Source organism: Etheostoma cragini, chromosome 11 (genome assembly GCF_013103735.1).
Source record: "Etheostoma cragini isolate CJK2018 chromosome 11, CSU_Ecrag_1.0, whole genome shotgun sequence".
Taxonomy (NCBI): Eukaryota; Metazoa; Chordata; class Actinopteri; order Perciformes; family Percidae; genus Etheostoma; species Etheostoma cragini.
In genome coordinates, this window is record NC_048417.1 from 12551139 (window position 1) to 12566698 (window position 15560).

Genomic DNA, 15560 nt, shown 5'->3' on the forward strand with positions numbered 1-15560 from the left:
TAAAATACAAACAAACCCAAAACACTGTGGTCTGTCTCAGTTTAGTTGCAACCATTTGCTTGAAGATCTTAAACTATACTAGGCCGACAGGCTCAAATATCTCAACTACATTTTTACGTGTGCTTCATTGTGCAAAGATTAATACAAGAAAATGATGTAACCATAGTGTCTTGCCCTTATAATAAGAGCATCACAGTACATCATTACCGAACATAGTCCTTCTCTAAATTAGTTGTGACAGTTATCTTCCCTCATAAGTGAGAATGAATAAAGCCGCTGGAGCGCAGAGCATCCGAGAAGCGCTCACAGGGCACAATGAAGAGGATGAGGACGAGGATGGAAGAGTGACAGACGATGAAGAGCCCAGAGACTGCGGTGTGTGCGGCGATCTGGCCAAGGGTTACCACTTCTATGCTTTGACATGCGAAGGCTGCAAGGGCTTCTTCAGAAAGGGTTGTTTCACTCACTCTCTCTCTTTCCCACACAGATGCAGCTGAAGCAGCTTCTCCCTCATCTCAGTCTGTATTCCTGGTTGTGACATTATTGTTAAATGTTAAATAAATGTTATTATTTGTGACACAGTTGCTTTAGGCACCATTTCTGGAACACTGTTCCCAAAAAAACAAGAACAATCCTCAGAGGAATTTAAATTCATACTGGGCCACACAACATTTAATCTTTCCTGAAAGGTCTTTGCTCACTCCAAACACTCATTCATGTATGAAAAATAAACACATTCGATTCAATTTGGAGGACCAAATTGCTCTGTTGAAGGGAGACACCTTTAAAATGATGCAGACCCACTTTAACATGGTGTTCAATGTAAAAGCAGGCATCTGGGAATGCGGCCATATTACATTCTGCATAGATGGCACTGTACGAGGTGAGAGTACACAAGCAAAAGCCAATGCTTTTGTTTATATTTTCAGAGGAGCTGGTTTCCACTGTGCAGTGTGAATATGTACAGATGAGTACACATCACAAATAACCAGCTAGTTTTTAGCTGTTTGGTGCCGAGCAGGTAGTGCACAGTGCAACAGCTGGCTAGTGCTGCTAGAAATGACAATTATGAGAGCCTGAACAAGACTGAACCAAAAGAGTAAAATTACAGGCAAAAAATCTAAAAGTAATGAGCTAAATGAAGCTAAAACATTTTGTAGAAATGTGAGGAACTACATAAGTTGAGTGATAATTCTCCGCGGTTAATCACTATGATAAATCCATTTTGGATTCAAGTAGCCACTTGATTCATTATAAATGTAGAATTTCTTTTGATTATTGCAGTTTTAAGGAAAGAGGTGTGTTGTTTGTTTGTTTGGTTGGTAATTATTGCGTGGCATCGGTGTAAATTTGTGTCTTTGTAGTAACAATTGCCAATGAATAACTTGTTGTCCAAGAGTTTAAACTTCACTTTAGATATGACAATCTGTGTTTTTAAAATAAACAAAACTAATCCAACAAAATAACTCCTCTTCTTTTAATCTTACCACATTATCAAACACTTAACCACGATAAACAAAACTGTGACCTTGCTCTGACACAGCTGAACCATTTAGGCCACATTTAAATAAACTTTTCCACCTCCAGCGTCATACGCTGGCCACCAATCAAACGGCTCCGACAAGGTGGAATCGTATGAAGGCCGAAGAACCAAGTCTGCAGTACTGTACTTCATTCAAAACACATTCAGTGATGGTTGCAGCTTAAAGCAACACTATGTAACGTTTCCCACTTCAGTGCCTGTACAGGTTGGAAGGGGAATTGTCCCATTATGTCTTATTGGAACTACAGATCTGCTGCCCTACTACTGTGGTCCGTACGGGCTTCTTGTATCATAATATAGATAACCACAGCCCAATGTCTGTATTCCTTATCCTTGTGTGTGTGTGTAATAAAAAGACTGAGCTACAGAGAAATTGTCGAAGATCGTTAGGAGCAGTGCTGGTGGAAGGTTGCTCTCATCTGTTCTTCCCTTTTGCGGCAAAACTGCTCACTACCGTCTAAGTCTCGTTTTGTTGCTTTTGACCGTCATCATTTAGTAAGTTTTAAGTGTCCTGAATCTGACACTCCGGTTTCCAACCCAACTCCCTACAGACTGAGCTACCGCCACCTCCTTTAATGCGGATACTGAGTGCATTGACTTTCAAAACGTTCATGGGATATGTACAGTACGATGAGGAAATAATTCAGGCCACACAGAAGAGTATTCTGATTGGCCAGCTGGTGCCTGTTAAAGATTCATGTTACGAAACTAAAAAAAGAGTGCAAGGTATATTAAAATGTACTAAACCATGGCAACAATGCGTATTCTTCATGCTACATTAGCACAGAGGATACAGTCACTCCGCTATATCAAGACATGTTATTGTGACAATAAACACAAGTCTTATAAAGACATGTTTCTCCTTTTTTTTATTTTAAAAATAAAGACTTGAAATGCCCATGACCAAAACGTTGTCTCCAAAAAGTCTTTGATGACAGTGTGGCAGAAATTCAACCTTTTTCTTTCACATGTCACCTCTACCAGGTTTGCATTTAAAACTAATGTGATCTTTAATACTTCTCAAGGAAACAAAAATATGTTGTGATCGTAATCCTGATAATAATTGTCCATACATAACCCCCTTTATGTACAGCAAATACTTAAAACAAACTTCTAAAAGCGTTTAACATCCTGAAATATTCAAAGCAAAGGTTACAGACGGTTTGAACTTGTACTGGTTGTTACTGGAAAGACAGGAAACAATTGTAATGGCTCTGAAAATGTTAAATTTAGCATCATGTATATTTCCCCAGTATTATTTTCAGAATAACAATTCAGGCTGATTCCACTTCAATCTCGCTGTGTGGTGTTAGAAAATTATAATTTTACTGGACATCTGTAGCACACTCCTCCCCACTGCATCACGTTGGATCATTTTAGTGTGAAATAGATAGATAGATACTTTATTCATCCCGAAGGAAATGTATTTATTTTTTTCATACATAGATCTAATTATAGATTTGAAGTCAAGCAAAGTACAATTACATTAACATTGTACCCAAGTACAGCACTTGAGTACATTTAGATAATTTCCATGTTTTGATCTCTGTCACGTTCACCCGTCTGTTCCCCTGTTTTCTAGCGGGTTTCCAGCCGCTCCTGCTGAAACCTCTGCTCAAATTTCACCACACGCAGCGCAAGGTGGCCCTGCAGGAGGAAGATTAGGTTCTCATGCAAGCCACGTCCCTGTTTTCTCCAGGTAGCAGCAGGTCTTCATCCCTGTCCATGATAACCAATCATTTATGATCCCTGTTAATATTTCAACCCTAGAAACGGTGTACATTTGGACCCAGCCTATCTTTGGATTAGTAGATTTGTTTGTATCTATCAGACCGTCCAGATGTGCAGTAACCCAGTGTGATTGACAAGCTTCATGAAAACTTGGCACGGACCCTAAAAACCTGGATATACTGTAGGAGGACAGGACCAGAAAAACATTACATCTACTGTACATGGACAGGACCCGCGGAATGAGCTCTTTGATTTAAAGCAAAGTATTAAGTATTTGCAGTTGTACAAATGTGTGGAAACATAAAAAAGATTCATTTCCATCATGTGATAATCTAAAGCAGAGTTCACTAGGGTGTCCTCAGAGTTGCTGCAGGGGGACCACCAAATTATTGTTTGATAGTTAAAAGAAAAAAAAATATATATATATATATATATACTGTGTGTATATATTTGTCTGAAACTATGCATTAACATGAATCCAACGTATTTGTAAAGATGGATGATAGGCTAGAGCTGGGCAAAAATCATACATCTCGATGTTGATATTGTGGCGATATTTTGGGGTTGACAATTTGTGCTTTCACAAAATATGCACACAATGACATTTTTGATTAATAGTCATCAGTTATGTTGATATAATAACTACGTAGGTAAAGGCAAATAATAGAACAGTTAGAACTATCTGGTGTTTTCAGAAAATTAAATCATTCTGCTGTAAGGCAGCCTTTAAAACTGGGAAAAGACAACATACATGTCATAAAAAAGTGTTTACGATTGCAAAGTTGTTTTATTTACTGGTTACGGTACTGGTGGATTTGCCATTTATGTGTTATTTGTTTGAAGTACATACAGTAAGTAGACATTGCGTGTGTCTTTGAATGGATGTTGACTTAATCTTGTGAGGTGTGATGTTTTTCTTAATTTTGAGAGACCATGAAGTATGAACAGTATTTTCTCAGAGAATGGACAGAGCTGTACTTACAAAGACAATCTTTGTGTTTCATATTTATTACCTTTGGTTGTTATTTAGTATTTTTAATTATGTGAAGCAAAAATGCTCTGTAATTATGGTAAATAAAACTGCTCCACAGATTGAAGTGTGTGATGGCGCCTTTATGTCATTAACAGCATAATAAGACAAACACTGCCGCACTGTGGTCACACTAAGACAAAGGTGATGCCAGCTCAAAAATCTTGTCTGGTTCATCCAAAACGTTAAAGATATGTTACTAAGAATAGTCAATATTTGACCATTATAGTCAAAAAAAATAACTAGGACTTAGAACACAGAGTACAAACAAAAGACATTTCCATAGAAGGTTTTAGTGCAAGTTTATATTTTTTACAATTTATTTTAATTGGCTGTTAATGTTTTTTTTCTCAAACTTAACAGAGTTCTTATATTTTATGGCTCAACTAATATATAGCCTAATCGTTACTGTACATATAGAGATGGCAAAGTTGGTCTGTCAGTCCACCTTTGGTCCATAATATACTGTATCTCAGTCTCCCTGTTGGTTGGATTACCATGAGATTATGTACAGACATTCATGGTGCCCAGAGGATGGAACTGACTGATTTTGGTTTTGCCTGTTTTTTTCCTCTAGAGCCACCATGAGGTTTCCTTTTGTGGTTTTGAGTGAAATGTCTCAACAACTTTTAGACGGATTGCCATCAAATTCAATGCTGATGTTCCTTTTCACTTTGCTGATCCCGTAATTCTTTTTTCTAGCGCCATGATTTGGTCATTATTTCTGTGTGTCACATACATGCAAAACTAACAACATTCCCATCAGCCTCATCTTTACTTTGTGTTAAGTGCTAATTAGCAATTGTTAGCAGGCCAAGATGCTAAACTAAGATGGTGAACATTAGACTTGCTGGACGTCAGCATGTTCACTTTGTCATTGGTAACTTGCTGATGTTAGGATTTAGCTAAAGGCACAGAGGGGCTTTGAACTAAATGCTAAATACAGCCTCACAGCGCTGCTATGACTAGACTCTTGTAATCATATAATTATCAACATTTTTAACATTAACAGTTGGAAGAATCACACTCAAATATAATACAACCTTTTCATGTAGTGAGAGTATTGGGAAAAAAAAACTTTGTTTTTTTAATCAACTTTTTCACAATTTTCCAAAATACGTTAAAATATGTTAAGCGTGTAACGTTAGCTGCTGCTCCAGTAATTTGTATCGGAGAGCAAGTCTTAACACTTTTACACATTTAGAAAAACATTTAATGCTCTCACTTTTCTTAAACTATTGAAATATTGACCAAGATACTCATCAACGGGTTTGATACTGACTTTGATTTTGCACTCACACTAAAAGAAGATGGGACAGACAAAGAGCCTTGATCATTTCCAGGCTATCCTACTCTTTATTTAATGCAAATTACAGTACCAGGGAACTATTCCTCAGAGCACGCAGAGGGAGTATTTACAGAGGTGCACATGTAGCATACCTTCACAGAACAAAAGAAAAAATGAAATAAAAATGTCAGTCACAAACGGAGGCATTCAAGTAGTAGTATTGTTATACAGGATGTTTGTGGTATTTTTTTTATGATTTTTCTTTAACCCCAGTTAGCATATCAAACTAGTATATATGCTAGTACTTGCTCATCTTCATTTTTTTGGTAACCTTTGTGGTGTTTTATTGAACTGGAGTTAGGGCTAGGGTGAGGTGGTCTAACGTTCTGGTGTAGCAACACAAAAAAACAGCAAGCAGGAGACACGAGAGAGGCTACATGACTCAAACCCTTAGGTGCTACTGAATCCCCCTCCTAGTATACAGACAGGAAGGAGAACAAGTAAGAGGACAGAGGAACAACCAAATATCCAGAGAGAGAAAAACAAAACGAAAAAAACAGATTACATTACTGCCCCTGAGGATGGCTCATCACAACTACATCTTAGTTGGGCTTTGGTAACGGAACAAATACTGTGATTAATACAGAAACTGTACTGTATATTTACAGTATGAGGCCTTTTTAACCCCTGCTGCCATCCACAACGACCCCCCCAACCCACTTCATGACCCGGAGCCCGTGCCAGGACCGTGGTATACAGGTTTGTGCGTGCACGTGTTTCCAAGAAAAAACATCTATTAAAATAAACCCTCATCTACTTGTATCTTAAGTCAAGGAAAAAAATCCTTAAAATGTCTGTATACTGCATTAAGTGTGCAATAAAGGGGAAGCTGTGCGAGTGGAGGTGACTGAAAATCAAGGGGGAGAATGTGTGTGTGCATGTGTTGCAGGACATTCAACAGCACCGAAGGGAGAGTCACAATGGGGGGGCAAGGCGAAGGTGTATGAAAGCAAAGGCACTCCAAACTATAGTTACACTATACATGACTAGTTCTTGTTACAATAATACAGCTGTCATCTACTGTAGAGGTAAGATTGAACATATGGCTGGATAAAGCTGATCATCATCATCTACAATATCCATGAACAACATCAGTTTGGCCTTGATTGTTTTGTTTTGTAATTATAATTTTTTTTTTTCCCCATTTCATTCCCTACCTTTTGTCATCTTGTTTTTGCTCATAAAACAGTACATGGGTCTATGTTTGTGTCTGTGTGTGTGTGTATATATATATACACACAAACACACACACACACACACATACATATACACACACACATATATACCTTGGCAACATGGAAAAAAGAATGAACATAACAACATAAAAACATACAAGTCAGAATTTTGGTGAGGTGCATTTATACTGTATATACAAATCAGCTCTTTTTTACGTGTGTCTTCTCTGTAAATAAGATGCTTCAACACTGTACCGAGTGGCTCTATGTGCGGCAGGTGGAGGAGAAAGAACGCTATGCTAACACTTCAGTCAGTGGTCACAACATGAGAGACAGAGGTGAGCCAAGGAACCACCGCCGGGACTTCTAAAGGAGTTGAGGAAACAAAGTGTTAGGAAAACATCTTGAATTCTTCACAGAGACGAAGAGCAAGAGCTAGATGGGGTGAATGTTGTGTCTAGACACTGCACTGCCACAGAAACATTGTTACAGACAGTCAGTGCAAAGAAGGGGAATAGAGCAATGCCCTAAAACCATCTAGACCCTTATTCAGACAACACAGGAGAAAAGGGTGACTGCTGGAATCTAACAACACCCTGGCAAAGAAAACAAAAACCCCACCTTATCTAGATCTATTGTCTTTAGGAAGCAGCAAATATTGCCACTGCTCTGCCAGATATGAATCACCATAAATGATTTCGGAACCATTGTAGTTAATATACATATATCTATATATACTTTTTATACATAAGGAAAAGTAATATATAAACTGTGTATGTATGCATGTTTGTTTTGTATGTTTATATTAAAACAAGCACACAGGACCAGATACATGTCATATCCATTGCACATGGCAATCCCAAAAAATCTGCCCAGGAGTACAAAACAAAAATTAAAAACCAGGTTGAGTAAAACTTTTCTGACCATTTAAAAACAACCCTGGGCAACAAAAAAAAAACAATAATAATAATAATAATAATAATAATAATAATAATAACAATAACCTGTCCAAACGGTACCCCTGCAAGTGGACTGCTTCTTTCCACATACATCAGGATCATCATGCACCCATGTGTGTGTGTATGTGTGAGTTTATGAGTGTGTACGTGTGTATACCCGTGCGTGAGCCTCATGCCTTGTCTGCGGAAGTGGAGGTGAGAAGATAGAGGGCGGGCTGACCCCCGGGTGATCCTAACCATACTCAGGCCATGCACTACAGGAGAAACCAAAAAAGGGGAGGGGGGGGGGGATCAACCAGGGGACACATGGGGTCAGAGGTCAAAGGATGAGGATGCGGAAAATTGGGACAATGTGGTGGAGGACAAAGGAGGAAGACCATTTAGGGATGAGAGCCAAGGGGGGGACAGCTTAGGACTTTTTCTACAGATTGTCCTCTTACAAACATTAGCAGACTAGCATTGTGTATACATTTACAGTGTACTTTTATCCATAGTACAGTCGACAACACCTCTGGCCCTGCGCTTTCCTCCCCCCATTGAAAGGGCACTGGGAGACGCCTTTGATGGAGGATGGAGTAGAGTTCAAACAGCTAGATGAGGGGCCAGTCAGGGATAAAAGAGGCAGACTATGGATGCGTGGTTTGCGGTCATGGCATGGGGCTGTTGGCTAGCTGTTGAACCCGGGCTGCTTCAGCATCGCTCCGCTGCTTTCAGGGGGGAGAGCAGGGCAAGAGCAGAGCTGAGCTGAGCTCACCCCCTGCCCGGGGCAATGGAGAGGCCGTGGGTCGGGGCTGAGACCAGGGGGCGGGGCGGGTCGTCTGTGGGCTCAGGAGGTGGAGTTGGAAGCCGAGGCAGAGGCGGTGGTGGTGCTGGGACCTCGCTCTGTGCTGCTGCCATCTGTGGACCGGAAGAGGAGATGATCAGTTCCATTTACAAACAAATAAGCGAGGAGATTAGTAAGTAGGGAACGGGTTACAGATCTCCTGCTGTGAGTCAAAGCGTCTGTGCAGCAACACCCTCAACGTCCAGCTGAAGCTGATCAGTGATTACGGGTTGTACTGGGCTCCCAGGCATGCATGTGTGAAACTAAGCCAGTATGGTTCAATGTTGTGGAAAATGTGAAATGTGAAAAACTTCCATGGCAACCTTTATACACTTTAAGCACAAGTTACATTCTACACAACTTGACACACTTCAAATTAAATATGACCATGACAGCTAAACACTATATTTCAAGTCAGCAGCAATAGAAGTCCAAACCAGTATTTCCAGCAGATTAAAAAGAGCCTTCAAGCTGCATTAAAGAAGTGCCTGTTAAAGGAAGCATGACTCTAACCTGTAGTGACAGAGGTGTTAGTTGGGGTAGAGGCAGTGGCCTGGCTGCGGGCGTGGGCAGGGATGAGTATGGAGGCCAAAGAGGGATTACTGGATAACTCTGAAAGAAAAAGTTATCAGTTTAATAAAGTTCATGCAACTCCTGGATAGATGGCAGACGGAGACAAGACATGTTAGCCATCAATGGAAGCGATGACTTGTACGTAATAAAAACTAAAATAAAAGAAGCTAGGAATATATTCTAGTGGGAAGAGGTAACTAATGCTTAATAATGCTTAACAGTTTGAGATTTGTGTGAATAATATTATTGAAAATCTTATGGCAATAAAAACTGATTATTTCTGTTAAATTTGCAAGTAGTGTGTTAAATACTTACTTAAAGGGTAAATAGGCTAGCTTTTCACAGTATGAAAACACCTACTCATAGAAAAAGGCTGAGGCATACAGCAGAAGGTCAGTCAGTGCCAATATTTTTTGAAACTGGAACAATGACTGCATTAAACGCTTAGTTGCTCAACAAAAACTGTGGTAGCAACTATTTTGATAAACTGTTATTTATTTTGCTAAGCAAATATTTGCCTGTTTATTTTAGTCGTAAATACTTATAAACAGAATATCTGTTGTGTGTGAATACCCTGGGTGGTGAAATTGAAGAGGGAGGGCTTCTCTCTCCCATTGGGAAGTTTGACGTTGGGGTCGCGAAGCTCGTCAAAGAAGGAGTGTGCGCAGGCCTCCAGAGGGGTGAGGCGGGCCGTGGGCGTGTACTCCAGCAGGCGAGAGCACAGGGCGATGGCCTCTGGAGGTGTACGCGGCCGGAACACCTGAACAACAGTTAGACACAAACACAGGTGTCAGCAGCGTTCACATGAAGTCTGTTCTCAAGTCTCTCACTCTCACACACACACACACACACACACACACACACACACACACACACACACACACACACACACACACACACACACACACACACACACACACACACACACACACACACACACACACACACACACACACACACACACACACACACACACACACAAAATGAACTTGTGCTTGAAAATGAAATAAATATATATTTCATAAAGCCTACTGTAATCAGTCAAATGTGATAGTTTGTTGTGAATGAATGAATGAATGAATGAATGAATGGCGTTGACTGCTGCAGCAGTGAAGTCGTACTGACTGAACGCAGTTACACGGAGCGACCACAGCACGGCGCCTGAGAGGCCAACAAGGACCTGCTGCAGCCTGCTGATTGGAGGACTGTTATCCAATGCAAAGGCTGAGGGTGGGACTGCTGAGGGATGCCAGATGTCTCTTTACTGTTTCCCACCTGTTTTATTTTCACCATGAATTAAAACAGCTAAACTGTGAGCATAAAGTGGAAAACCTGTCTTTTTAAACTGAATGATAACCCCGAGCAGAGGCAGGATGGACTTTTGTGGTTCAAGACACGGTGCAGCAACTGAGATGACACAGGTTTACACTTAAAACCTAAACCAAAAAACATGTTTAAGAGCCAGTCACAAGCAATCTGCGAAATAAATGTAAAGTAACGTGATAGCATGCTACTGTTGAGGGGTGAAAACCTTGTGCAACAAATTGTTAAAAACTAAGGAAGAAACTCTTTTTATTTAGCCTGATAGACATTTTCAGTTTAAACAGCAGGATTTTACGGCATTTCCTTAATCTACGACTTTGCTTAAAAAATGTAAATGTGACAGTTGCTACCTTTCTCAAGGCTGTTCAATAAGAAGAAAAAACAAGAGCACTCTTTATATTATATAGTAGAAACCTTAGAATCCTTCACATGCATAAGAAAACTATTGAAAAGAGTTTTAAAAGTGTAAGATTGAGTCTTTGCCTGTGTTTAATCAGTCATCCATAATGGCTCAGAGCGGGCTATTAAAGGTGCTCTGAGCAATGTCCAGTGTTTTTTAGGCTACAACATTTTTTTTTCAAATACAGCAAACATCTCCTCACTATCCGCTAGCTGCCTGTCCCCTGAACACACTGTAAAGAAACATGGCCTCTGTAGACAGCCCAGGGTCCACAAACGGCAACAGAAACAAAACGTGCCAACCAGCACCACGAATCATAACAAACAGTGTTAGAGCTTAGAGCACCCTTAAGGCCTCATGCAACTCTGTTGGGTGGATGTGATGGATGGTCGGGAGCAGCATGCAGGTACGTGGACAACACAAGCATGGGGACAAGAGATGCAGCAACAGTGAATCTTAGAGAAGTAAAAGGGCTCCTGTACCTGTTGACTCACCTTAGTCCAAGGATGTGCCTTAATCTGGGGAAATTTGAACTCAGTGTAGTTGGGGTTCATCTCACGGATCTGCTCTCGGGTTGGAGTCCCGAGAACCTGGTAAGAACAGGAGAGACAAGAGCGGGACATAGTATGTCTTTAACAGGAATTAGTCATCACTTGTGAAAGAGAAAAAGTCCCCTTTATTATTTTTACACCCTGTGGGTCTCACTGGGCAATACCTTTATAATTTCAACCAACTGATCCACCCCACTATCACCAGGGAATATTGGTTGTCCTAGCAACAGCTCTGCCAGCACGCAGCCGGCTGACCACACATCTGAAAAGGAAAAAACAGGTCACAAAAAAAGAGTCAGATACAGGCAAAAGAAGGCTATACATGACCACGCTCCTCTGGATATCTGGCAATTAACACAGAATATCTGATCACTATTGTCTTTGTACAATGTTTTTATGTTTTACAGTCAAATACAATCATGAGTAACATTTAATATAATGTATTTGCTAAGGTTAAGCTTATTTAGTGTCTTAAGGGTTAAATTGTTGACTGTGACCGCTGGAGTCAGCCTACCTATGCTGGACGTGTAGTCAGTGGCACCAAAGATGAGCTCCGGGGCTCGATAGTAGCGAGAGCAGATATAGGACACATTGGGCTCTCCGCGGACTAGCTGCTTAGCACTGCACACAAAAATCAAAGAACATAATCATTATCATCACCAGATTCTACTGCATGTTGGCCAAAAGAAGGGAAATATAACCCTAAAGAAAAGCCTCAACATAGGGATTCACACAGAAGAGTGTGTAAGTGAAAACCGAGTATTGCTGGAATTGTAATTGTCCCTTTCCATTGCTAGGAAAAACCTGACTACTGTTGACTCACCTATGGTTGGGTACCGAAACTCAGTTCCGCTACGGGATGGAATTGAAGCGGATTAAAGCGCAAATTTCGGTTCAACTTAATGTGTCGATTGAAACATTTTTCCTCTGTTGTTCCAAAAGGGACGTAAAAATATCATATATATATATATATATATATATATATATATATATATATATATATATATATATATATATATATATATATATCATAAATATCATATATATAATATCTCTGTAGTCTATCGTTAGCTAGCTGCCGTAAATGTTGGCTACTTTTAAAGTGGCATATTTTCCCTCTGGGCGCTGCTTAGCGTAACAGCTCAATGTTAATTTTGTTGTTACATGTTAAAAGTGTAACCGTTATTTATTTGTGTGTGTGTTCGGTGACTTAACGTTTTAAGTACTTTAAAACGTTAATATAGTGTTAAGTTGTCATTAAGTATGTCATTTTACAGTTTTTCAAGAATCGGTTTAGGAATCAGAATCGTATTGCAAGTACGGGTTCGGCATTGGGATCGTAAAAGTCCAAACGATACCCAACCCTAGTCTCACCTGCCGAAGTCACAGAGCTTGAGCACAGCAGTCTCTGGATCCAGCAGCAGATTCTGGGGCTTGATGTCCCGATGACAGATCCCGAACGAATGGATGTAGGCCAGACTCCTGAACAGCTGGTACATGTATAACTGCACACAGACACACATCAGATTAAGCATACACACACACACACACACACACACACACACACAGCAAGCTTAGTTTTCAGAACAGGGTTAAACTTTGGAAACAACCACTTAAGAATCAAGTGCAGCCCAGTCAAGTACATAACATTTTATCAGCAAATGATTGGACGATAGCATCTCACATTGCCTCTTTAAACTCCTAAACCTTATTTTTATATTATTTTTGGGAGAATTTTTATGCTTTTATTTTCCATAGCACAGATGAAGACATTAAAGGGGAGAGAGAGGGCAAAGGGCCGCAGGTCGGATTCGAGGAGCAAACTTCCCTATATGTGCGCCTACTCTACCAACTGAGCCAACCCGGCTTGATTCTCATGTCCTTTGTGGAAGATAGGTTTAGCTATCAGAAAATCTTTTAAAAACAACATTTCAAATAAAAGCAGGCAATATCTTTATATATTAACACGTTTTCTTGTGAAATGACAATGTGTTAATACGATAAGCCAGCATGCAAGGTGCGAGGTCTTCTCATCCCACATTTCCTGCACTGATTCATTATTATATTGCTGTGTGTAGTTAAAAGGTTAACCGAGTGCTTCCTCGGGGGTGCGGGACCAATTAGTCAGTGTTTTTTTTCCAATTACGGTATTTCACTGAGATGGGAACATCATTTGAACTGAAGAGAGGAAACGTGCAGTGTTTGCCTTTGCAAATTATTCTCACATTTGCATCTGTCCGAGTCGGTGAGATAATCAAAAAGTGACAAGTGATTGGTGCACAGTGTGGATCAGAGATCATATTTGAGATGGAGAAGGGAAATATGCAGTGCTCTGAAAATACTTGCATATAATATACTGTCTTCTACTGAGATAGTATTGAGGATGTATTTTGATTACATCTTGTGTGGGAGTTTGATTAAATATCGTCTTTCCCTGGTTGCCAGGTTGTGTTAATAAAGTGGACACACACACGCTCACACACTTAAATACCTTGACATAAACCATGGGCAGAGTCTGTTTGGCTCGGCTGTAGTGTCTGGCCACTCTGTAGACGGTTTCAGGAACGTAATCCAGAACCAAATTCAGATACACTTCATCTTTCTGTTGGGAAGGAGCAGAAATATGAACATTTACATGAAAAATATTTTAAAAATCTGTGATAAACTGCAATGTCAAGCAGAAAAGTTAAACACTTCGTCACCTACAAATGTGCACATCCATGCACATTCCAGCTGCCTAATATGTCAATTTATTTTGGAGAACGTTTTCTTTCCACCCCTTCCTCTTCTCCCTCTGTGTCTGCAGTTAGGTCTTTCCTTGCTGAAACAAGCTGTTTTTGAGCTGATGTTTTTTTCGCAGTCTTTCTGGGAATCCATTGTGTAGGACTCGTCCCCCGATGGCAGGAAACACAACATGTGTCATGACGTCCTGTACTCCAACAGTGGCCGTAGACAATGATATCATTTCCTGGTTGGGGGAGGCCTGTGTTGGAGGGCGGGGTTGTGCGCAATCTACTCTTGAGCACAGTGACCCTAAAAGGATGCTGTATCTGAGGCTTCTCCACCCAATTATTCTAGCACTTCCTTTTTCCTTTGATTCGGACCTGAGTTAGCTGGAACCGAGTCATCGGGTGTTCCTTGTGAATCTATTCTTTGAGATCAAGTGAAATCTTGCTCATAGCTCGTGTTGAGATGAAACGGTTTGTAAATATTTTTAGACACAAAACACCTAGATTCACAAAGGAACTCACTCACACTCATTCATGCTGTCCCTTATGGGTTGTTAGGAGTAACCTAGACTTCAGATGACACACTTTGGCCTGATTAATTGGACAAATTCATGAGTAAGGGTGATATAATCATCCTTTTAGCAATCATTTCCCTCCACAGCATTTAAAGGATAAATCAAGCAATATTATAGACTACCAAAACCAACAACCGTTAAGTCAATCCTTAAATCCCTTTTGACGTCCCTGCTCTGCTCGTGACACTCTGCCCAAAGCCCATTGGTTCCTACTTTTTATTTTATAAAGACTCAAAAATACATTTGTAAACACCATTTTGTACCCCCATAATATAGCCAGGAGTGTTTTGAGTCATCCTGGCACGCACATCTGTCACTCATCTGTAATAAAATGTGTTTGAGAGGACAGCACTATTGAGCTGGATGTCATTTCTCATGGAACCAGTACCGTTTCCAACCATTAACCACACACCTGTGAGATATACTGCCTTGAATTAATGTGACAGGGCTTCAAGCCTAAATTCATTTAATTATTCTCTCCCACCTGTTTGGTCTGCGATCGAGTGTCTGCATCCCTTTACCTCCCCCATCTGTTAGCAGTGTTAACACTCTGCCCGGCGTGCAGCGCAGGCGGTGGACGGAGCTCGCTCCCTTCAGGTCTTCGAGGCACGATGAGCGAGCTAGGCCCGTGAAGAGCTCCCAGACAGACTGTGTTATAATTCTGTTAGCTCAATGCCCTGCTTTGTACTGACTGCTCGTTCCCTCTCACACTCAGACAATTAGATACATACAGTGGGTACGGAAAGTATTCAGACCCCTTTAAATTTTTCACTCTTTGTTTCATTGCAGCCATTTTCCAA

The 15560-nt window shown here is 40.4% G+C and overlaps 2 protein-coding genes across 3 annotated transcripts in view; one reads left to right on the plus strand and one right to left on the minus strand.

Moving 5' to 3' along the window:
- The first annotated feature begins 171 nt into the window (after window positions 1–171).
- Window positions 172–3676, plus strand: nr1i2 (nuclear receptor subfamily 1, group I, member 2). The gene is given in 4 exon segments (XM_034886048.1): window positions 172–494; window positions 754–883; window positions 3126–3242; window positions 3375–3676. Coding segments are annotated over 4 exon segments (621 nt in total). The 5' UTR covers window positions 172–263; the 3' UTR covers window positions 3518–3676.
- Window positions 3677–5637: 1961 nt separating this feature from the next.
- Window positions 5638–15560, minus strand: part of gsk3ba (glycogen synthase kinase 3 beta, genome duplicate a) — a 30410-nt gene continuing 20487 nt past the window's right edge. Inside the window, exons 4-12 of one of the 2 annotated variants that reach the window (XM_034884621.1) lie at window positions 13948–14058; window positions 12831–12961; window positions 11971–12077; window positions 11621–11718; window positions 11388–11495; window positions 9756–9942; window positions 9123–9221; window positions 6913–8683; window positions 5638–6850 (exon numbers count right to left, since the gene is read on the minus strand). In XM_034884621.1, coding sequence (XP_034740512.1) covers window positions 8613–8683; window positions 9123–9221; window positions 9756–9942; window positions 11388–11495; window positions 11621–11718; window positions 11971–12077; window positions 12831–12961; window positions 13948–14058 — 912 coding nt within the window. In that variant the 3' untranslated portion in view covers window positions 5638–6850; window positions 6913–8612. The remainder of the gene's footprint in view (window positions 6851–6912; window positions 8684–9122; window positions 9222–9755; window positions 9943–11387; window positions 11496–11620; window positions 11719–11970; window positions 12078–12830; window positions 12962–13947; window positions 14059–15560) is intronic. The other variant, XM_034884622.1, reaches the window with a different exon arrangement.